Genomic DNA, 16,289 nt, shown 5'->3' with positions numbered 1-16,289 from the left:
CTGACAAATAATTCTGTAGATTCCGACTTGAACAAGTAAATCCCCACCACAACATCCCCACATGAAAACTTTAGAGAGTGATGGAACTTGGCAGAAACAGCTTGTATTGAGTGTGATCGCCCTCTTCTGGTCAGTAGCATGAACTGCCTGTGGCTCTGAGGTTGCGGTGGCTGAGAGAATGAGTAAGGTCAAGAATTTGACATGGTGCCAAACGCCCCTTTTTCCCACTGGGGGAGCAGATGGCAGCTCCCCAGTGCACAAAGCAGGGAGATGCTACCACCAGACGCTCCAAGCAGGGTGTAAAAACACACAAACACAGACACATTAACATTCTTGTGTGCACTATTCTCAGTGTGTACACAGACTGTAATGCACTTGTGTATCTGAGCTATTGAATGCAGAAACTTGACCTAAATTATTTTACTTTTCTTCCCTGAGTGTAAACATGTTTAACCTATATTGTTATACTTTGCAGTGATAATGTAGCAGGTTTGAGTTCACTGACATCATTGGTTATACATGATCTAGACATATTAGCTGCCAGGTTTGATTCATTCTTTTCGCCCTGCTTAATGAAAACCATATAACCTGCGACGATTTTCAGGCATTTTCAGGTGGTACACTGGTGAGCTCCAGCCTGCCATATTATTAAACACATTTATTGATAGGGCAATTTTTGAACCTAAGCATTTAAAAAATAAAAAAGAGCTGCTGTCTGTGTCCCAGTGGACACATTGAATCTTGCAACTTTTCAAGTTTTGACAGAGAGACCAATAGCTTCAGCTTTTTATGAATATATAATAATAGTAACGTTACAAAGAACTATATAAGCTTGCTTATATAACATGCACTGTCCGTGAAAATATAAACAGCCTACATTTTACTATTTTTGAAATGTCATGTAGATGTAGATGAAATTAGAAAGAATAAGTCAGTAATTCATACTGTATGAATAATTTCAATAATGTTTGAACAGGATTTGAAGGCAAATTTGGGTACTATTAAAACATAACACTGGGTATGCCTTTAAGGACCTATAAATCAGCATCTTAATTAGCTCATAATCAGTGCTTTATTAAAGCCATTAAAGTCAACCACTTAATAATGTAGAAAATGTCTAAATGTCTAAAAAAATATATTTTCAGCTACAAATCCGTAATTAGAGTAATTGAGGTACAGGTCATTTCTAGATCATGTCCAATAAATTAAAAAAGTCACGCATTTCTCATTTCTGTTATACTTGTATCCTACTTGTGTTACAAGTATAATTATCTACACTTGTTGAGCATTAACCAAATAAAACTAACATTTTGTAAATGTGCTAAAGTGTTCAAAACTTTTGACTGACAGTGTACAATTTACAATCCTGCCTGCATTAATAGTGCGATATACTGTCATTTCAAGGCATACTGGTTGACACATTGAGGAGGGTATGCTAAGCTCAGCTGAGTGGCGTGTCACGATGGGATATGAGGCAGTTAGCTAATGTGGTGTAAAAGGATTTAGAGGATTTGACCCTATCAGCAGAGATGGCACTCAGAAAGGCTCTGTTAATGACACTAAATGAGTCTGTGCCTGCAGCATGCTAATAATAGTGGCATGAAATCCATGCTTATAATTTATATGGAGATTTTTTTGTTGTTGCAAATAGCTAATTGCTAGAAGTGTTTTAAAGTAATGTGTGTGTGTGTGTGTGTGTGTGTGTGTGTGTGTGTGTGTGTGTGTGTGTGTGTGTGTGTGTGTGTGTGTGTGTGTGTGTGTGTGTGTGTGTGTGTGTGTGTGTGTGTGCATATTATGTAGAGGAAAAGTAACACAATTCCTTTCAGTGCCTTCTCTGAAACACAATCAACTCACATTGTGCTGTGAAGTGAGCTGTATTTCAACGTCCCATCACTTATTGTCCGTCTGGCAATACCATGTACGTAATTATCTCATTGTCTGCAGGTTTCTAGATCTCTGAAGGTGAACTTGTTCACAAATCAGTCTATTTTGTAGATTCAAAGAGCCTTTTAACAGGAATATGAAGCAGACTTTTGTTGTTGTTTTTTAGATAGGGTCAGGCTGAGATAAAATATGATTTTTGGGGACTGTACACTGGTTTCAAATTCGATTTTCAACTTTTAGAAAGCCATTGACTGCAAGTTCGACAGTTCAAATAACTTACCAGGGAAAATATAAGTTAGGGAAAAAAGTCCCCTGTCCCCTTCCTAGATTCTGTTGTTTTGTAGTTCATCTTTGTGATATGTTTGCAGTAAGAGTACACACAATAAGAGTACCTGGCCAGAATCAAAGTGGTGAAGTCATGGTTAGACTGCCGGCCCAAAGGATGCCCCATAGCAAAAAGTACAAGTCTGCCGTTGTGCAAAGCAGCTGTAAATGTATGAATTTAAGATGCCGTTGGCTTGCCTAGCTGACTTCCTTTGGATAAATTAAGAATAAATGTACTGTGCTGCAGATGAGATTGAGTTTTTAACCACTTTATGAGTTTTCTTCACATCTGCTGGAACTCTGCAGGCGCCTTAATGACAAGTTATATCATCATCTTTTTTTTCTGTCCAATCTAAATCTAATATGCTTGCATGCTATCCTACACTACAACTACTATTTATCAATCTTGGAGAGGAATTTGATAGAAAAGCGTGGTATAACTTTATTAAATATCCACTGAACTATGTAAGGAATGATCTGAATATTAGACATTTGAGTTATTAGGGTTGATTTAAACATGTCATTCAGCTTCAGCTGCCAAGACTCATAATAAATTAGATTTGTGATTGCTAAGACAATAAAAGGCCCAAAATTCTTTCACATGCTGTAGTAAAAGAAATGTTAATTTCAAAATTATACCCAAAGCACAACAGTAGTGTTTCAAACTGCATTCACTTAACAACACCAACAGAGATAAGGAAATAGCATGCATACTGTTGAGTTTTGAATAGACTTTCAATAATATTGTCTGCATTGACAGGCAGGGTCCCTTTAGTCTAGCAGGAATGATAAAAATAAATCACAAATTTACTCGCTTTACTTCCTTCATACATTCCTCACAAACCAGAGCGTAGAAAAAGTTTTCTTAAACGTAAACTTTCTTTTGCTCAAAATGTAAGCATGAGAGAAAGCAGGTCAACTCGCCCTGATTGAATGGCAGCTCCCTGGCATTCTTTTACAGACAAATTATATTTTTTTGTTAGTGATTATTCCACACTGCATTAGGAGCCATCATGAATATACCTGTCAGTGTGTACCATAATACATAATAATACCATAAAAGTCTGTATCACCTTGCTTTCATCATCTTTCATTTTCCATGCATAAAGTACCATCCTTACCAGGCAGGACATTGGCACAGCTTGGCTAGTAGGACAAGGAGGTGTAGCTGCCAACTCCTGAAACCCACCCCATGCTGATCAAATCCTCTTTACTGGTTTCACTATGACAGTCTGCCCGACATCCTTGGCTCGCCATGCAAAGATAGGACAGGAGCTTGGTGACCAGTGCCAGGGATACCCACTGGAGGTGGGAGGATGAGAGAGAAGGAAGAGTGGGGAAGAGAGAGAAAGAGAAACAGATGGAATAATGGGCAGAGAAAGGGTCCTCCCAGAGATTTGGTTGTTCTATATCAAAACTAAACTGTAGGATATGCTGAGAGGCAGCAGGTCTATTATTTAGACTTTCTTTTAACTTTTTTTGTTGTTGTTTTTTATGAAAGGGCACATGATTCAGTATCCAGTGCTACACCAACACAGTTTAATTTGTTGATTGGTGCACATGAAGGGAAATGTTTGTGCTGTGTGAATTACTGTTCTTCTAATCTTTTTCAGAATGTAATTAGACCGAAAAGATGAGATATTTGTTTACTGACTGCTGGCATATACTGTAGTCCCACACAGCTGTGGAGGTGTTTGGACTTACAGATGACTGCCAGCTATTGTTATTTTTCCCATAATGTATGCCCTGACCCACTGGCTACAGCTCAACATTGTTCCACACATTGTTTTTCCATCCACTTTCAACATTTGAACACAGATGTTCACTGTGGGAGGCAATGGAAAGCTGGCTCATTCACAGCACAGCATTCACTCACAGCTACAGTTTGTAGTCTTGTTTGGCACATAAGTGGGCGTGTTTGTGTGGCAGATAGGCGCTGTTGAGTTTGAATGTGCATGTCTATGCCCATGAGTGTTTTGTACACTACTGTTTTGTTCACAAGTATATTAATCAGTTCTAAAATCTTGTGTTGTGTCTTTCTGTCCTGTTTGTCTCGGTTTTCTAGGAATCACCTTCACGGTCATCAGTCATCTCTACTTGGCCTGGGGGTCTTCTAGAAGGTCAAACCTCCTTGCCACCATGAAAGGGTTGGGGACCAACCGCAACAGACACCTGTCTGACTCCTGTGAACCTTCCTCAGGCCATCCAGAGGCCCTCTACTCTCAGAAGACCAGCACCCTCCCACGCAGCCCTTACCTGTTGAGCCCCACAATGGACCACTATGGCACCATGGACCCCCACCTCTATCCTTCAGCCAACCCAGGCTCCCTTCCACCAGACTGCATGCTGCCCCTCAACAACCAGCTGTCCAACAGCAGCACCTTCCCTAGGATTCACTACAACTCCTACGATCAGTCTGACTTCTCCCCACCTGGAGACAGCATCGGGGGGATAAGTACAGGGACCATGGGCACGTCCATGTCTATGGGCATGGGAACAGGTATGGGCATGGGCATGGGCATGGGCATGGCAGGGCTGAGTGGACGAACACCTATGATTACGAGCGGTTCAGCAACTATATCACATCATATGACCAAGAATCAGGCACCATCCAGTCTGCTGGAGTTCGATAAGCAGCTACCTGGAGGCCATGATGGATTCAGCACATTGCAGTTTCATCGAACGTCTGCTGTTGCTGCCGACAAGCAGCGCACAGACAGTCCTGGTCGTATCCGTTACATGCTGCACTCAGTACAGAAGCTCTTTGCAAAGTCCCAGTCACTGGAGAGCCACAACATGAAAGGAAATGTCAATGGACGCTCCACTGGCAGTGGTGGAGGCTCATCTGGCACTGAAGACGGAGGGAAGCAGAATCGCAGAGCTAAAAGTAAAGATCGGGGTACAAAAGCAGAGGCAACAGCCAAGAGACGACCACGCTCCAACATGTCAGGTTATTGGAGTTCAGACGATTTGGACAGCAGTGATTTGAGCAGCTACCATAACACCATGGCCATGATGACTCTGGGACGTCCAACTGGCCATGACAGCCAGGGGGGCCAGACCAGATACATCCACAGTGGCTACAACACTATCAGCTCCTCCAAAAGCAGCAATGACATGAAGTATCAGACACATACTGGGCCTGGGGGTGGAGGAGGTGATAGACTAGGTGGAGCAGGAAGAATGGTAATAAATGATAATGACTATATGAAAGGAGGGTCCTGGTCCACAATGACCATGGGCCAGCCGAGACAGGTGATCCAGAAGGGCTCAGCTACTCTGGACAGGTCCCTGCTCAAGTCCAAATCCTGCCAACCTGAACTAACCTGCAACTACCTACAGGTTGGACGAAGGGTGAGTAGGCCTGATGCGAATATAGTGCTGGATAGAAGTTATATTTACAAAGTATTTCTTTTTACAAAATCTCATAAATGCCTATTTCTATGTGTAGAATAAAACATATCAAATTATCCTCACTATGAAAAGCTATAATACAGCGATAAAGGAATGACATTGATTGTAAAAAGACTAATTGTATCCACTTAATGCTGTCTGTAGGGTGATTGGAGTAGCACATTAGGCCGCAGCGGGGGTGCCAATGAAATCCCATGTCGGCGGATGCGAAGTGGTAGCTATGTGAAGGCCATGGGCGACATGGAGGACAGCGACGACTCAGAGGGAAGCCCCAAACCCTCGCCAAAAACCACCGCTCGTCGCCAGAGCTACCTCAGGGCTACGCAGCAGTCTCTGAGCGACCAGCTACCCCAACGCAAGTAAGACAACAGACTGAGACACATTGCTGTGCTTTATTATGCAGTACATATTAGTATTCAACAGCATGGGAAACAGCCTTGTGTTAAAGGTACAATCCGTGATTCAAAGGTAAACCAAAGTAGCCGATGATAAAGAACACCTATTTGCAACCTGCTATCAAGCGATTAACATCAGACAATGTTTTCTGATGCTGTTAAAAGTTTGTTTACATCATTAAGGTTTGAAAGAACAACTATAAAACAAGCCAATATTTTCAGTCATGATCAGTTGATAAATAAACAAATGTTTAATTGTTTAATATATAACTTAAAGGCCTGATATTCTCCATGTGAATATACTTTAAAGAAATACTGTTTGCCTTTTTAAAATGGGTGGCTATGATTTTCAGAGCCTACCCAGACACTCCTAAGAACACAGTTAAAAATACTGATTGGCACAACCTCTCAACAATCAAAAGAAAATAAATAAGCCAATATTTTTTGGGCATACAGAGGGAAAACTACCACGCCCAGCCTAACCATGACAGTATGGAGGAAAATACAAATGCATACAACATGCACACACAAGTACACACAGTCCATGCTGCGCTTACTCACGCATAGAATTAAGTGGTGTCAGACTCCCTGTTGTCCTCCACATGGCAGCCTTACTACCATACTACCTTATCATACCATAGTACTACCTACATCAGATGTTACCTTCCTTTTGTTGGACCCACAAAGCCATCTAGCTAAGAGGATACAGACCACATTAGGGTAGTTTACACTGACTTTTGTTTCCAATCAACCAGTAAATCTCTCTCTGACTGACTGGCATCATACCTCACTTGTCTTAAAATGACATGCTTTCTGAAGCAGACATATTGTACAATATGTGATGAAGGCGCAGTGGGACATAGCTGAGTTGACTGTACCTTTTCATAAAATGACAGAAATGCATTCATATTCTTTCATTTGTATCTAAGGCAATGATCAGCAAATTTAAGCAATACAAAACGGTCATGTTTTGTGATGTCTACTCAGATTTCAGAGCTCAAAGTGTTTTGCACATTTGCAGAAGAACAATCACACTGTCCTTAAGTCCAAAAGGTTTTGTCAGCAGTTCCATCTGCTGTCAAACATAAAATAGTTTCTATCCAAAATAACTGTCTGCAGGGATTTTTTTATTAAGATAAAAGATAAGACAAAACTCTTCAAATTTATTAATCAATATATTTTTGGCTTTTGTCTTAGATGTTCATACTTTGTCTTACTCTACTGTACTTTGGAGATGTTTTTAGAGTTTTGTACAGTTAGCATAAGTAAATTGAACTATGCTTTAAATTTCCATTAGCACACATGCATATTATAATCAACTTTTGATATTAACCAAGGTAGCTCCAGATATTGAAAATGTAAAGACGTTTGTGACAGTACCTTATAAAGCAGATCATGTCTTAGTTGTCAATGTAATCTTTAAGTTTGGAGGTTGCAGTGTCAAAATATCAGTGTCGCACTACTGTACATGCAAACACTTTCACAGTGGGTATATTTCTGGTTGGATCAGAGATCGAGTGTTGATGTAAGACTATTCAACCAAAAGAAGTAGGTATCATCCTGAGAAACACAGCCAGGGGCCTTCCTGACATATACACCTCCACATAAATACAATATTTCAGATCCCTTTAAAGTCTATCTTTACAAATTTAAGGATTTATTCTTCCCTTAAGCATGCTTGAATGACTAACCCTACTCCCCCTGCCAATGCCTGACCATCCAACCCCACTCTCTTCCAATCTGCTCCACCCTGATTGGCGTGAGCAGCAGAACCCTGGATTACACCTTGTTGCAAGGGGAGCTGGATGCCCTGTGGTCTCCACTCCACAGTGTGTCCTCTCTGCACCAGCTGGGCAGGTCAATGAGCAGGTCAGTGATAGGTCTTAGGAGTGTGGTGCAAAACGCTTTTGTCTGATTGGATCAATGACTTTGCACTGCCGCCCTCCAATGCCTGTGAAGTCAGTGGCAACTCCAAATGCCAAATTCATGCCCTGCTGCCAACAACTGCCAACCTCCCTTAAGCCTGTAGATACCATCTGCCCGGTGCTTTTAGGTGAAAAGTATCTGAGCTTGACAATACTCAAATGGGGGAATGAGGGGGACATCTGTGTCCAAAAACCATGACATGGCAGCTTACTGTCATGTGACTATCACTGTGTGCCAACAAAGAATAAGTAAAAACACGACTTCAGAGCTGCTGTTTGATTAAACTTAAACCTGTTCTTTGTCTTTGGCACCATGATGGCACAGAGAGCTGTGTACATGCATCACCTGACATCACTGGCTTTGCATGCTCAGACGCTGAAATGACTGATGCCAAAATTAGATTAAATTGGAGAAGATATTTGGATTCACGATGACTCATGAATGAATGTGGAAATGAAATAGGTAACTTGAATGACAACCTTATCTACCTTTTATCTCTCTTTCAATTCCTGGTTTTGCTGATCGTTCATTTTCTTCCCCGATCCATGTTCCCTTCTGCCTCCCTGTCATCGTATAATAAAAAACATCAACTGTTTTTCCATATTTTCCCTGAATATGTCCTGACATTGCCTTTAATTTCCTCTTTATATTTCATACCCTTAACACATCTCCTTTATCTTGTTTTTCCTCTCATCTTACTCCTCTTTCCAGCTGTCTTCCGTCTCTCAGAGAGCTCTCCAATAATCGCAGCCTGGACAACCTGGACTGTATTGGGGGTACAATCTCATCTTTGCCACGCTGGGATGATGATGACTTCAGCCAGGCCTGCAGCACCTTGGGCAGACGTAGCTGCTTGGGACAGGTCAGTGCTTGTCTGGAAAGGAAAGATAGGGATTGCATTTAATGTGAGCTGTCAGAGGCCAAATAATGAATTTGTTTCTCTATTGTCTGTTTGTGTCTCTTTTTCTCTCAAACATTTTTCTGAGTTAAGAATGCATATGTACTTGCTCGAAATTTACATGACTTACCGTAGCTCCAAGCAAACACTCTGATTTTAAATCAGCAGTCAGTTTCAAAGATCCCTTTGTCTGCCTTGAGCTGCTAAAACTAATTTTCCGAAGTATAATTTGCATTTTCACAGATACAGCTGGAATGACAGTAATAAAATGAGCTTCCTGTGAACAAAGATTCCCTATTTTCTAAATGTATCTCATATTCATTTTGAATGACATTGGTAGTTTTAAGTCTAATTTATCTACTTTCATAAGAGCTATTAGCTTGCCACTGACAAGGTCACCAAGATGATGAACAACTACTCTGATCTTTTTCAATGAACTAGTTAAATGAGGGAGTGCAGGCTATTAGTACAGGATTTACACCCAATCTCTTGAGATGTCACCACATTAACAACAATGTGTCCAATATATGAATTTATTGCTTTAATTTGCATGCACAGCAGCATACCAAACACATTTAATATGCAATATAATGTAGACTTGTTGGGGTCAAGTTGTATAACTTTGGAATGTTTTGCGAAACAAATTGTATTCACAATAGGTAGCTGAATCAGAACACCCATACCTAACCTAGCATTTTACATGACTCCAAAATGTTTCTAGGTGTAAATGATCTGCTTCATTTTCTTTTGCTCTGCCTCTTCTGCACTCACCCCCTTAGATGATTCTGTCACAAGTCAGTGAACCATCAAAATAACTTCGCTACACATTTTTTACTCCTACTCAGGCTGTTTCTGTCAATCAAACAAATATTAAACCCATCATCTGCAAAGCTGGTTCTTACTCTTTAAAAGAAGTCTTAGAAAAAAAAAACATGTAGTTGCTGTATAAACAAAAAAATGTGTGAACAAGCAATGTCTCCTGCCTTAGCATTTCTTTTGTTATCTGTCAATTTAAAGTTCTTATATAGCTGGCCATGTAAGAAATGTCAAAAAATGAAAATGCATTTTACAGATGAATGACAGCCCATCCAGAAACCCAGCCTGAAGGGAAGCAGGAGGAGTAACACTGGTTTCACTGGGTTGAAGAGCACTGTGCTCTGCACTACTTAGAACGAATTGTACCTTATTGCCACACACTTAAACTTTGACCCTTTTGGTGCCGTGTAATTGCATCCCATCAGATGTGTCTCACAAATTGGGAATGCCCTTTTCAGAAACAGTCAGCTGGGCCGTTAATGGTCACCTTCAACGCTAGAAGAAGCTTCTATCAAAATAATCCCACTCATGCAGTACTGTTCTACTTGCATAACTACTGTTACTGTCTTTGCTAATCTTCCTCCAGCTACGGGACCTGGAAATGAGTCATCATTATGAGGACCGCAGCTCCGAGTCCACATTCAGAGATTCCCGTTCCCACTCTCAGGACAACCCAGAGCCTCTAGACTTGCCCATGCCAACATGCTTCCGATCCCGCAGCCACAGCTACCTGAGAGCCATCCAGGCTGGCTGTTCCCAAGATGATGACACAGCATCCATAGACTCAGGCTGCTCACCGCCTCCAATTGACACCACTGTTCGCACCTATAGCACCAACACTGGTGAGTCACTGGCTGAAAAACAGATGATAAATTTGCTGCAAATTAATTCATTTGACTCCATAAACAATATGAAAGGGGAAAATGGTTTCTTGGAGTTCTTATGATGCAGTGTTATGTTATATGGTCTGAATGCTTTCTTTATAACATACACAATATGCATAGTGCATATGTGTTTTGGTTATAAATATACATTTTGAGGATTTTTGCGAAGTTGTGACCCCTTTTCCAGAGCGACTCAAACACATGGGCCAAAATCTTTGGATTGATCGGTAATTCCCATATTTAAATGCTTCTTGGTCCTGGGTGGGACACTAGTCCTCCAACATGCACAAACCATAATTTTTAGCTCAAATGCAGCCTCTTTTGCCCATGCTAGACGGCCCTTCTACACAGTGGATGACATGGAAAGAACAGTTTGGCTCTTACCTGATAGCCACTGGCTTGGACAAAGCCCCAAAGGAGAAACAGCTTGCAATTTTTCTTCAACGTTTGGGGACAGACAGACAACGCATCCTACCCACACACACAGGTAACAAATTAAAACCAGCTCTTCTACCCTAAAAAGATGCTATCATTTACCACCTCAAGGACTACCAAATAAATTAAAATTAAAATTAAACTCACTATCAAGTCAAACTGATCCAAAATTGGCTAGTGGAGCTTTGGTTGTCATTGGAATGATTACAGGATACAGCAGCACAAGAAAGCACTGGGCAATCTGCTTGTTACCTTGAGGTTATATATGCTTGGGTTATTACCATTGATTACCCACCATGTGGCGCTCTTCCCCATAGTCTTCTAAATAGACCATAGAGCATATGCTGCCTTCAGGCTGCTAGAATTCTTTAGTTTCCATTCTGATGTTGCTGAAGATCTCCTGTAGCCCAATAGTCTAGATCAGATTGTATTTCTCTGAATTATTTTGATGATTTTGTTTTGTTTTGTGCAATAATAATGCATTTTTGATGGTTATTGTGCACCGTAATGTGAACCATAAACGTTTAAGTACAATCCTGGATGTATGCTATTATATTAACGGGTACAATCTATGGGTACACACTATTCAAACTGTGGACCGAGGCGCCCCTGGAGGCATCAGTAGACACGCCTCCCTCGGGCTCAGAGACACAAACAAAGGCAACAAAACCCGGCTTTTCTTCTCCACAGCCTTGACAGAGAGAATGTCAACTCCGGTTACAGCTGCCCTGAGAATAACTTAAGTCACAGACACCGCTGTGTTGAATATTTTGTCTGCGCCTGACAGCAGGGTAAGTATTTTAACCGTGTTTAACGGCAATAGCGCTCAGTGTGTTTCCCGTTAACTTACACAAGTTAACGTTACGTAGTAACCTAAACTTGGCTTGATTGCGTGGTGACTGGACGTTCTTTAACCATTTAACGTTACCACGGAAACGTGTTACGTAGGGTTACGTTAACGTTCGCTACTTTACTCTGGGTTTGTCGCTTAGTCGACACGAGCACATCCGACGGTAAATTACGTTAAAGCCACGTTTAACATCACTGTGTGGGTGTGATGTTGATCAAAAACTTCAGCAGGTGCTATTATGAGCATTAACGTTACGTTACCTTCAAAGTAAAAACCGCTCAGGATATTAATTCTGTGTCTATCTGTCTCATTGATACCGACATTATTAACAACAGAGTTAACTATGGTATGCTAATTTGCTTCCCTACTGTAGCTTAATTTAGAGGGAATTGCTAATTTGTCTGAAATGTTTTAAGTATTAGAAAGAAGTATTTGGTGAATGAACAGTAGCTAGGCCTAAGATGCAAACAATTTGAGACCACCGTCATCAGGTTTATATCTCCAAACTGAGATTATTTGTATGGTCTGTCTGTCTCCACAACTGCCTCGAATGATCTGTCATACTATATGTTTGATACACTCTTTACTGTAGCTAAGTATTCCGTGCCATGTGTAGAGTGCTCTGTTGCTGACATTGAAAAAGCATGTTCCATGTGTGTCAGAACTGTGCTGCACTCATGGCTGTGATGCTCCTCCATGGGAGTTAAGTGGGGTGCTGTTGAAACTGTATGAGGACTAGTTATGTAGTTGTTTGGATGGCCTATAGGCGCCTCATAAAAGCTGCTTCTTTTTGGTTGCTGAAATGGAAAATTGGCCTTCACGGGGGATTATTTGAGGACTGCCCCAATTTGCTCTCACATGGTGTCCTGTCCTGTGTATTGCAACATGGATTAAATCCCATTTTGAGGTCACATTTAATAAATACTTTACAGTTTTGTAGCTGTGCTGTTGTTGAAAGCATTGAATGTGATATTTCATTGGACTAATGGCTTTGGTGACAAAGGAGTGGATATAGTCTCCGGCAAGGTTGTTTGTGTCTTGTGGCTGTTAATTGATTTAACAATACAGATGGGTCAACTGGCAGGCAGCAGGCAACTTGGCAAGCAGTACTAAACCGTTAAATAGAGCATCACAAGCCACCTTTTGTCTATCATTGTTCCTGATTCATGTCCAGCTCTTACTGACGACAGAGCAGCACCACCTCAACCAATCAGCTTAAAATGTACATTGTTGCTGGTGAATAGTTCAACATGCTTTTATAACACTGGAGAAAGCGGGACCAAAGCTGTCATCCAGAGTGTCTCATCTGCTCCACAGTTATTGAGAATGTTTGACCATCTTTGGAGTGATAAGGAAGACGGGAGGCAGATTGGATCAGGGGTCGTCAGTGAAATGATGCATTCTGTAATGTGCCCAATAAGGGAATGAATCCATTAAAATTGAACATATTGGTAACAATACACATTTGAGACCAAATTCTGTTCCCTGAACTATAGCTAAAAGTCCTTGTTTTACTTTCAGTGTCTCAGTTTGCTACTTTGCAACATTGATTCCTTATAATATAACAGCAATTAATAATTATACAAAATTATTTTTAAACCTGATCTTGGATTTCAAGGGCTAAAAATAATAACAGTTATATCATTGTGAGAACTGTTAGTTAATTATCTATGCAGTCTTCCCATGGCAACCATTAAAATGCTATTAACAGTGAGGAGACCAATTTTTGGGTTCTAGCACATAAAAGGTTGACCAAAGTTTCCTATTTTCGTGGTTTTTCTTTCAGTTTGTGAGTATTTAGCCAATATACAATCAGTTTGTATGCAGTGAATTGCTTCCACTGGTGAGAGGGTGATTAGAAAGCAGTCATGGGGTTGTTGGAAAGTGTTTTCAGCTGCTGTAGCTTCATACAGCTAATTGTTTTCCAGCCTTGGAAATCACATCTTGAGCCAGGGCTCGCAGTGGACAACAGAACCACTGTCCAGATGGCATTAAAAAAACAGCAGTGCTCAGTGCCCACTCCAAATTCCACTCAAACATTTTTGGCACAAAGCATCTGCTGTTGTTAAATTCCCTTCTGTAGAGCAACCAATACGTTCTACTGAGCAGCTCCTCCTACACAAATTCAGCTTTTATTTAAAAAGCTACAGTGTTTGGCTTCATGTCAATTTTGATATCTGTGATACTGACAGTTTAAGGAAAGTCTTCGTCAGCACTGGTTCTATTGCCAGTAACTGGTACACATTCAATGTGTTTTATGCTTGCACAGCTGTGAATGTTTGTGTGGCTTTCTGTGAAATGAGCATATATGTATAGGAAATGGGCAGTTAAAGCATGTGCCACTTACTATCCATCTGTGGGAACTTCCTGCTATGGGTGCATTTTCTGGCTTTCAACAGGCATTTATCAGGAATCAGCTAGATTCGTTTTTGTTTTTTTTGCTACACTATGAAATTAGTTAAGTTTATTACAACCTTCATTTTTTCAGTTTCACTGCTGAGAACTAGGATGTGGCAAAACCAGTAGCTTTTAGCCATAGTACAGTTTGAACAGTGGATAATGTGGTTGAACTCTAAACTTGTTCAAAACCTGTCTGATCACTTATGTGGTTGTATGCCATTGTTAGGCTGTCTAGTCAAATCATTGCATAACATTTTTTTTTTTAAACAAAATGACAATCCTGATATTGAGCAGGTATAAAATATGTTTACCATGTTCCCAATCTTAGGTTAGTTTGTTGGCATACTAACATTTCCTAATTGGCAGTGAAGTACAACTGAGGATAATTTGATTGTCATTAGTTTTAGTGTGTTTAGTCAAACAATACACAAGTATTGATCAATTTTGACCCAATGATTGAGGTATTTGAAAAGTCTAGGGATAACCAAGTTGTTACAAATTACCCCGAGGGGTGGGGGCATGAATGTCTGTACCAAATTCTAGTGATGGTCGAATGAAGCTTCGTGAACCACTGTCTTTATTTTCTGAGCTCACTAGATGGCGCTCTCTGTTCAACAAAGTGTTGAAAACACACTGAATTGCCAGTATTTTCTTTGAACAGAGAGCGCCATCTAGTGAGCTCAGAAAATAAAGACAGTGGTTCGCGAAGCTTCATTTGACCATCACTACCAAATTCCATGGCAATCCATCCGATAGTTATAGAGATGTCAGTCTTGACCGAAGTGGTCAACCGACCGACCGACTGACATTGTCATCTCTAGAGATCCCACGCGCATAGCTAAATTCTCTCTGGTGGGGAAACTATGGCATGACAACACTCTCCAAATTAAAATACATTATTTTTGGCATTTCTGTACTGCAGTTTCTTGTTATCTAGTTTCTTGTTAAGGCTAGTAATGGGCGATAGAAACTATATGCAGTATAAACGAAACAAAATTGGCCTACGATAGAGATTTTAATTATATTGCACTATCGCGATAATGCATGTGAAATTTAGAGCCATGAGCTGGGCTGAAACTGGATCGTCATCTTGAGTAAACATGGCTGAAAGCGAAACGGAGGAGCTGGTGAAAAAGACCAGTGCAACATCCATTATTTGGACTTGGTTCGGATTTAAGCCGCTACATCGGACCTGTGGTCGAGCCTTTTATAACAGACAATTGGAATCTTGGCAGCCAGTGTTTGCAGACGTTGTACTTCCCCGCTGAATGTGTGTGTGTGTGTGTGTGTGTGTGTGTGTGTGTGTGTGTGTGTGTGTGTGTGTGTGTGTGTGTGTGTGTGTGTGTGTGTGTGTGTGTGTGTGTGTGTGTGTGTGTGTGTGTGTGTGTGTGTGTGTGTGTGTGTGTGTGTGTGTGAGAGTGTGAGTGTGTGTGTGTGTTTCATTTTGCACTTTATTATGTTTTCATTTGAAGTATCTGTGCATGTGAAGAATTTTCTTTCTTTAAAATAGCCATGCCAATACTGGATGTATTTCCCTAATTCGCAGTATCCGTTCCTTTATTAAAAAGACACCAATTTTCATTTCATTAACAGAAAAAAATGTTTAAAACCAAATGTGTTACATTAGGCTGCAGGTAAGAAACTTTATATTTTAAATATGTTTGTATTTAAAGTATCTGTGCATCTTTTCACAGTGTCTATTCCGTAACTAAAAAGACACCAGTTTTTCCTGTTCTCTGCATCTTGGGTGGCATTTAAGAACCAAGGACTTAAACTAAGTGTAATGCCTTTTAGAATGGTTTGCAATAAAGGAAAGAAACCCAATACTTTAAGATTTTTCTTTGTTAAAGTCTCTGCAACCAGTGTACTTGAATTTTACTTATCTGCAACATGTTTTGCACAATAAATGTTCTCAAAACTACATATGTTTCTCTTTAAAAAAAAATATATACATTTAGCAGTTTGGCTTTCCTTAGGTGCTATGTAACTTGTTCTGAAATGGTTATATATATATATATATATATATATATTAATTATCGCAAGAGGCTGCAATATGGATTTTA

The 16,289-nt window shown here is 40.4% G+C and overlaps 1 protein-coding gene across 5 annotated transcripts in view; it reads left to right on the top strand.

The window, feature by feature from the left end:
* Positions 1-16,289, top strand: part of dlgap4b (discs, large (Drosophila) homolog-associated protein 4b) — a 125,134-nt gene that overhangs the window by 87,445 nt on the left and 21,400 nt on the right. For 3 of the 5 annotated variants that reach the window (XM_039797803.1, XM_039797804.1, XM_039797807.1), the window contains 5 exons: positions 4,274-5,562; positions 5,767-5,981; positions 7,785-7,886; positions 8,655-8,805; positions 10,244-10,499. In XM_039797803.1, the coding sequence (XP_039653737.1) occupies positions 4,348-5,562; positions 5,767-5,981; positions 7,785-7,886; positions 8,655-8,805; positions 10,244-10,499 (1,939 nt within the window). In that variant the 5' untranslated portion in view covers positions 4,274-4,347. Of the gene's footprint in view, positions 1-4,273; positions 5,563-5,766; positions 5,982-7,784; positions 7,887-8,654; positions 8,806-10,243; positions 10,500-10,875; positions 11,029-16,289 lie in introns of those variants that run through there. The other 2 variants (XM_039797808.1, XM_039797805.1) reach the window with 2 other exon arrangements.

Source organism: Perca fluviatilis, chromosome 4 (assembly GCF_010015445.1).
Source record: "Perca fluviatilis chromosome 4, GENO_Pfluv_1.0, whole genome shotgun sequence".
In the NCBI taxonomy this organism is placed as follows: domain Eukaryota; kingdom Metazoa; phylum Chordata; class Actinopteri; order Perciformes; family Percidae; genus Perca; species Perca fluviatilis.
The sequence above is the reverse complement of the archived record's forward strand: the minus strand, read 5'-3'. Positions and strand labels throughout refer to the sequence as shown.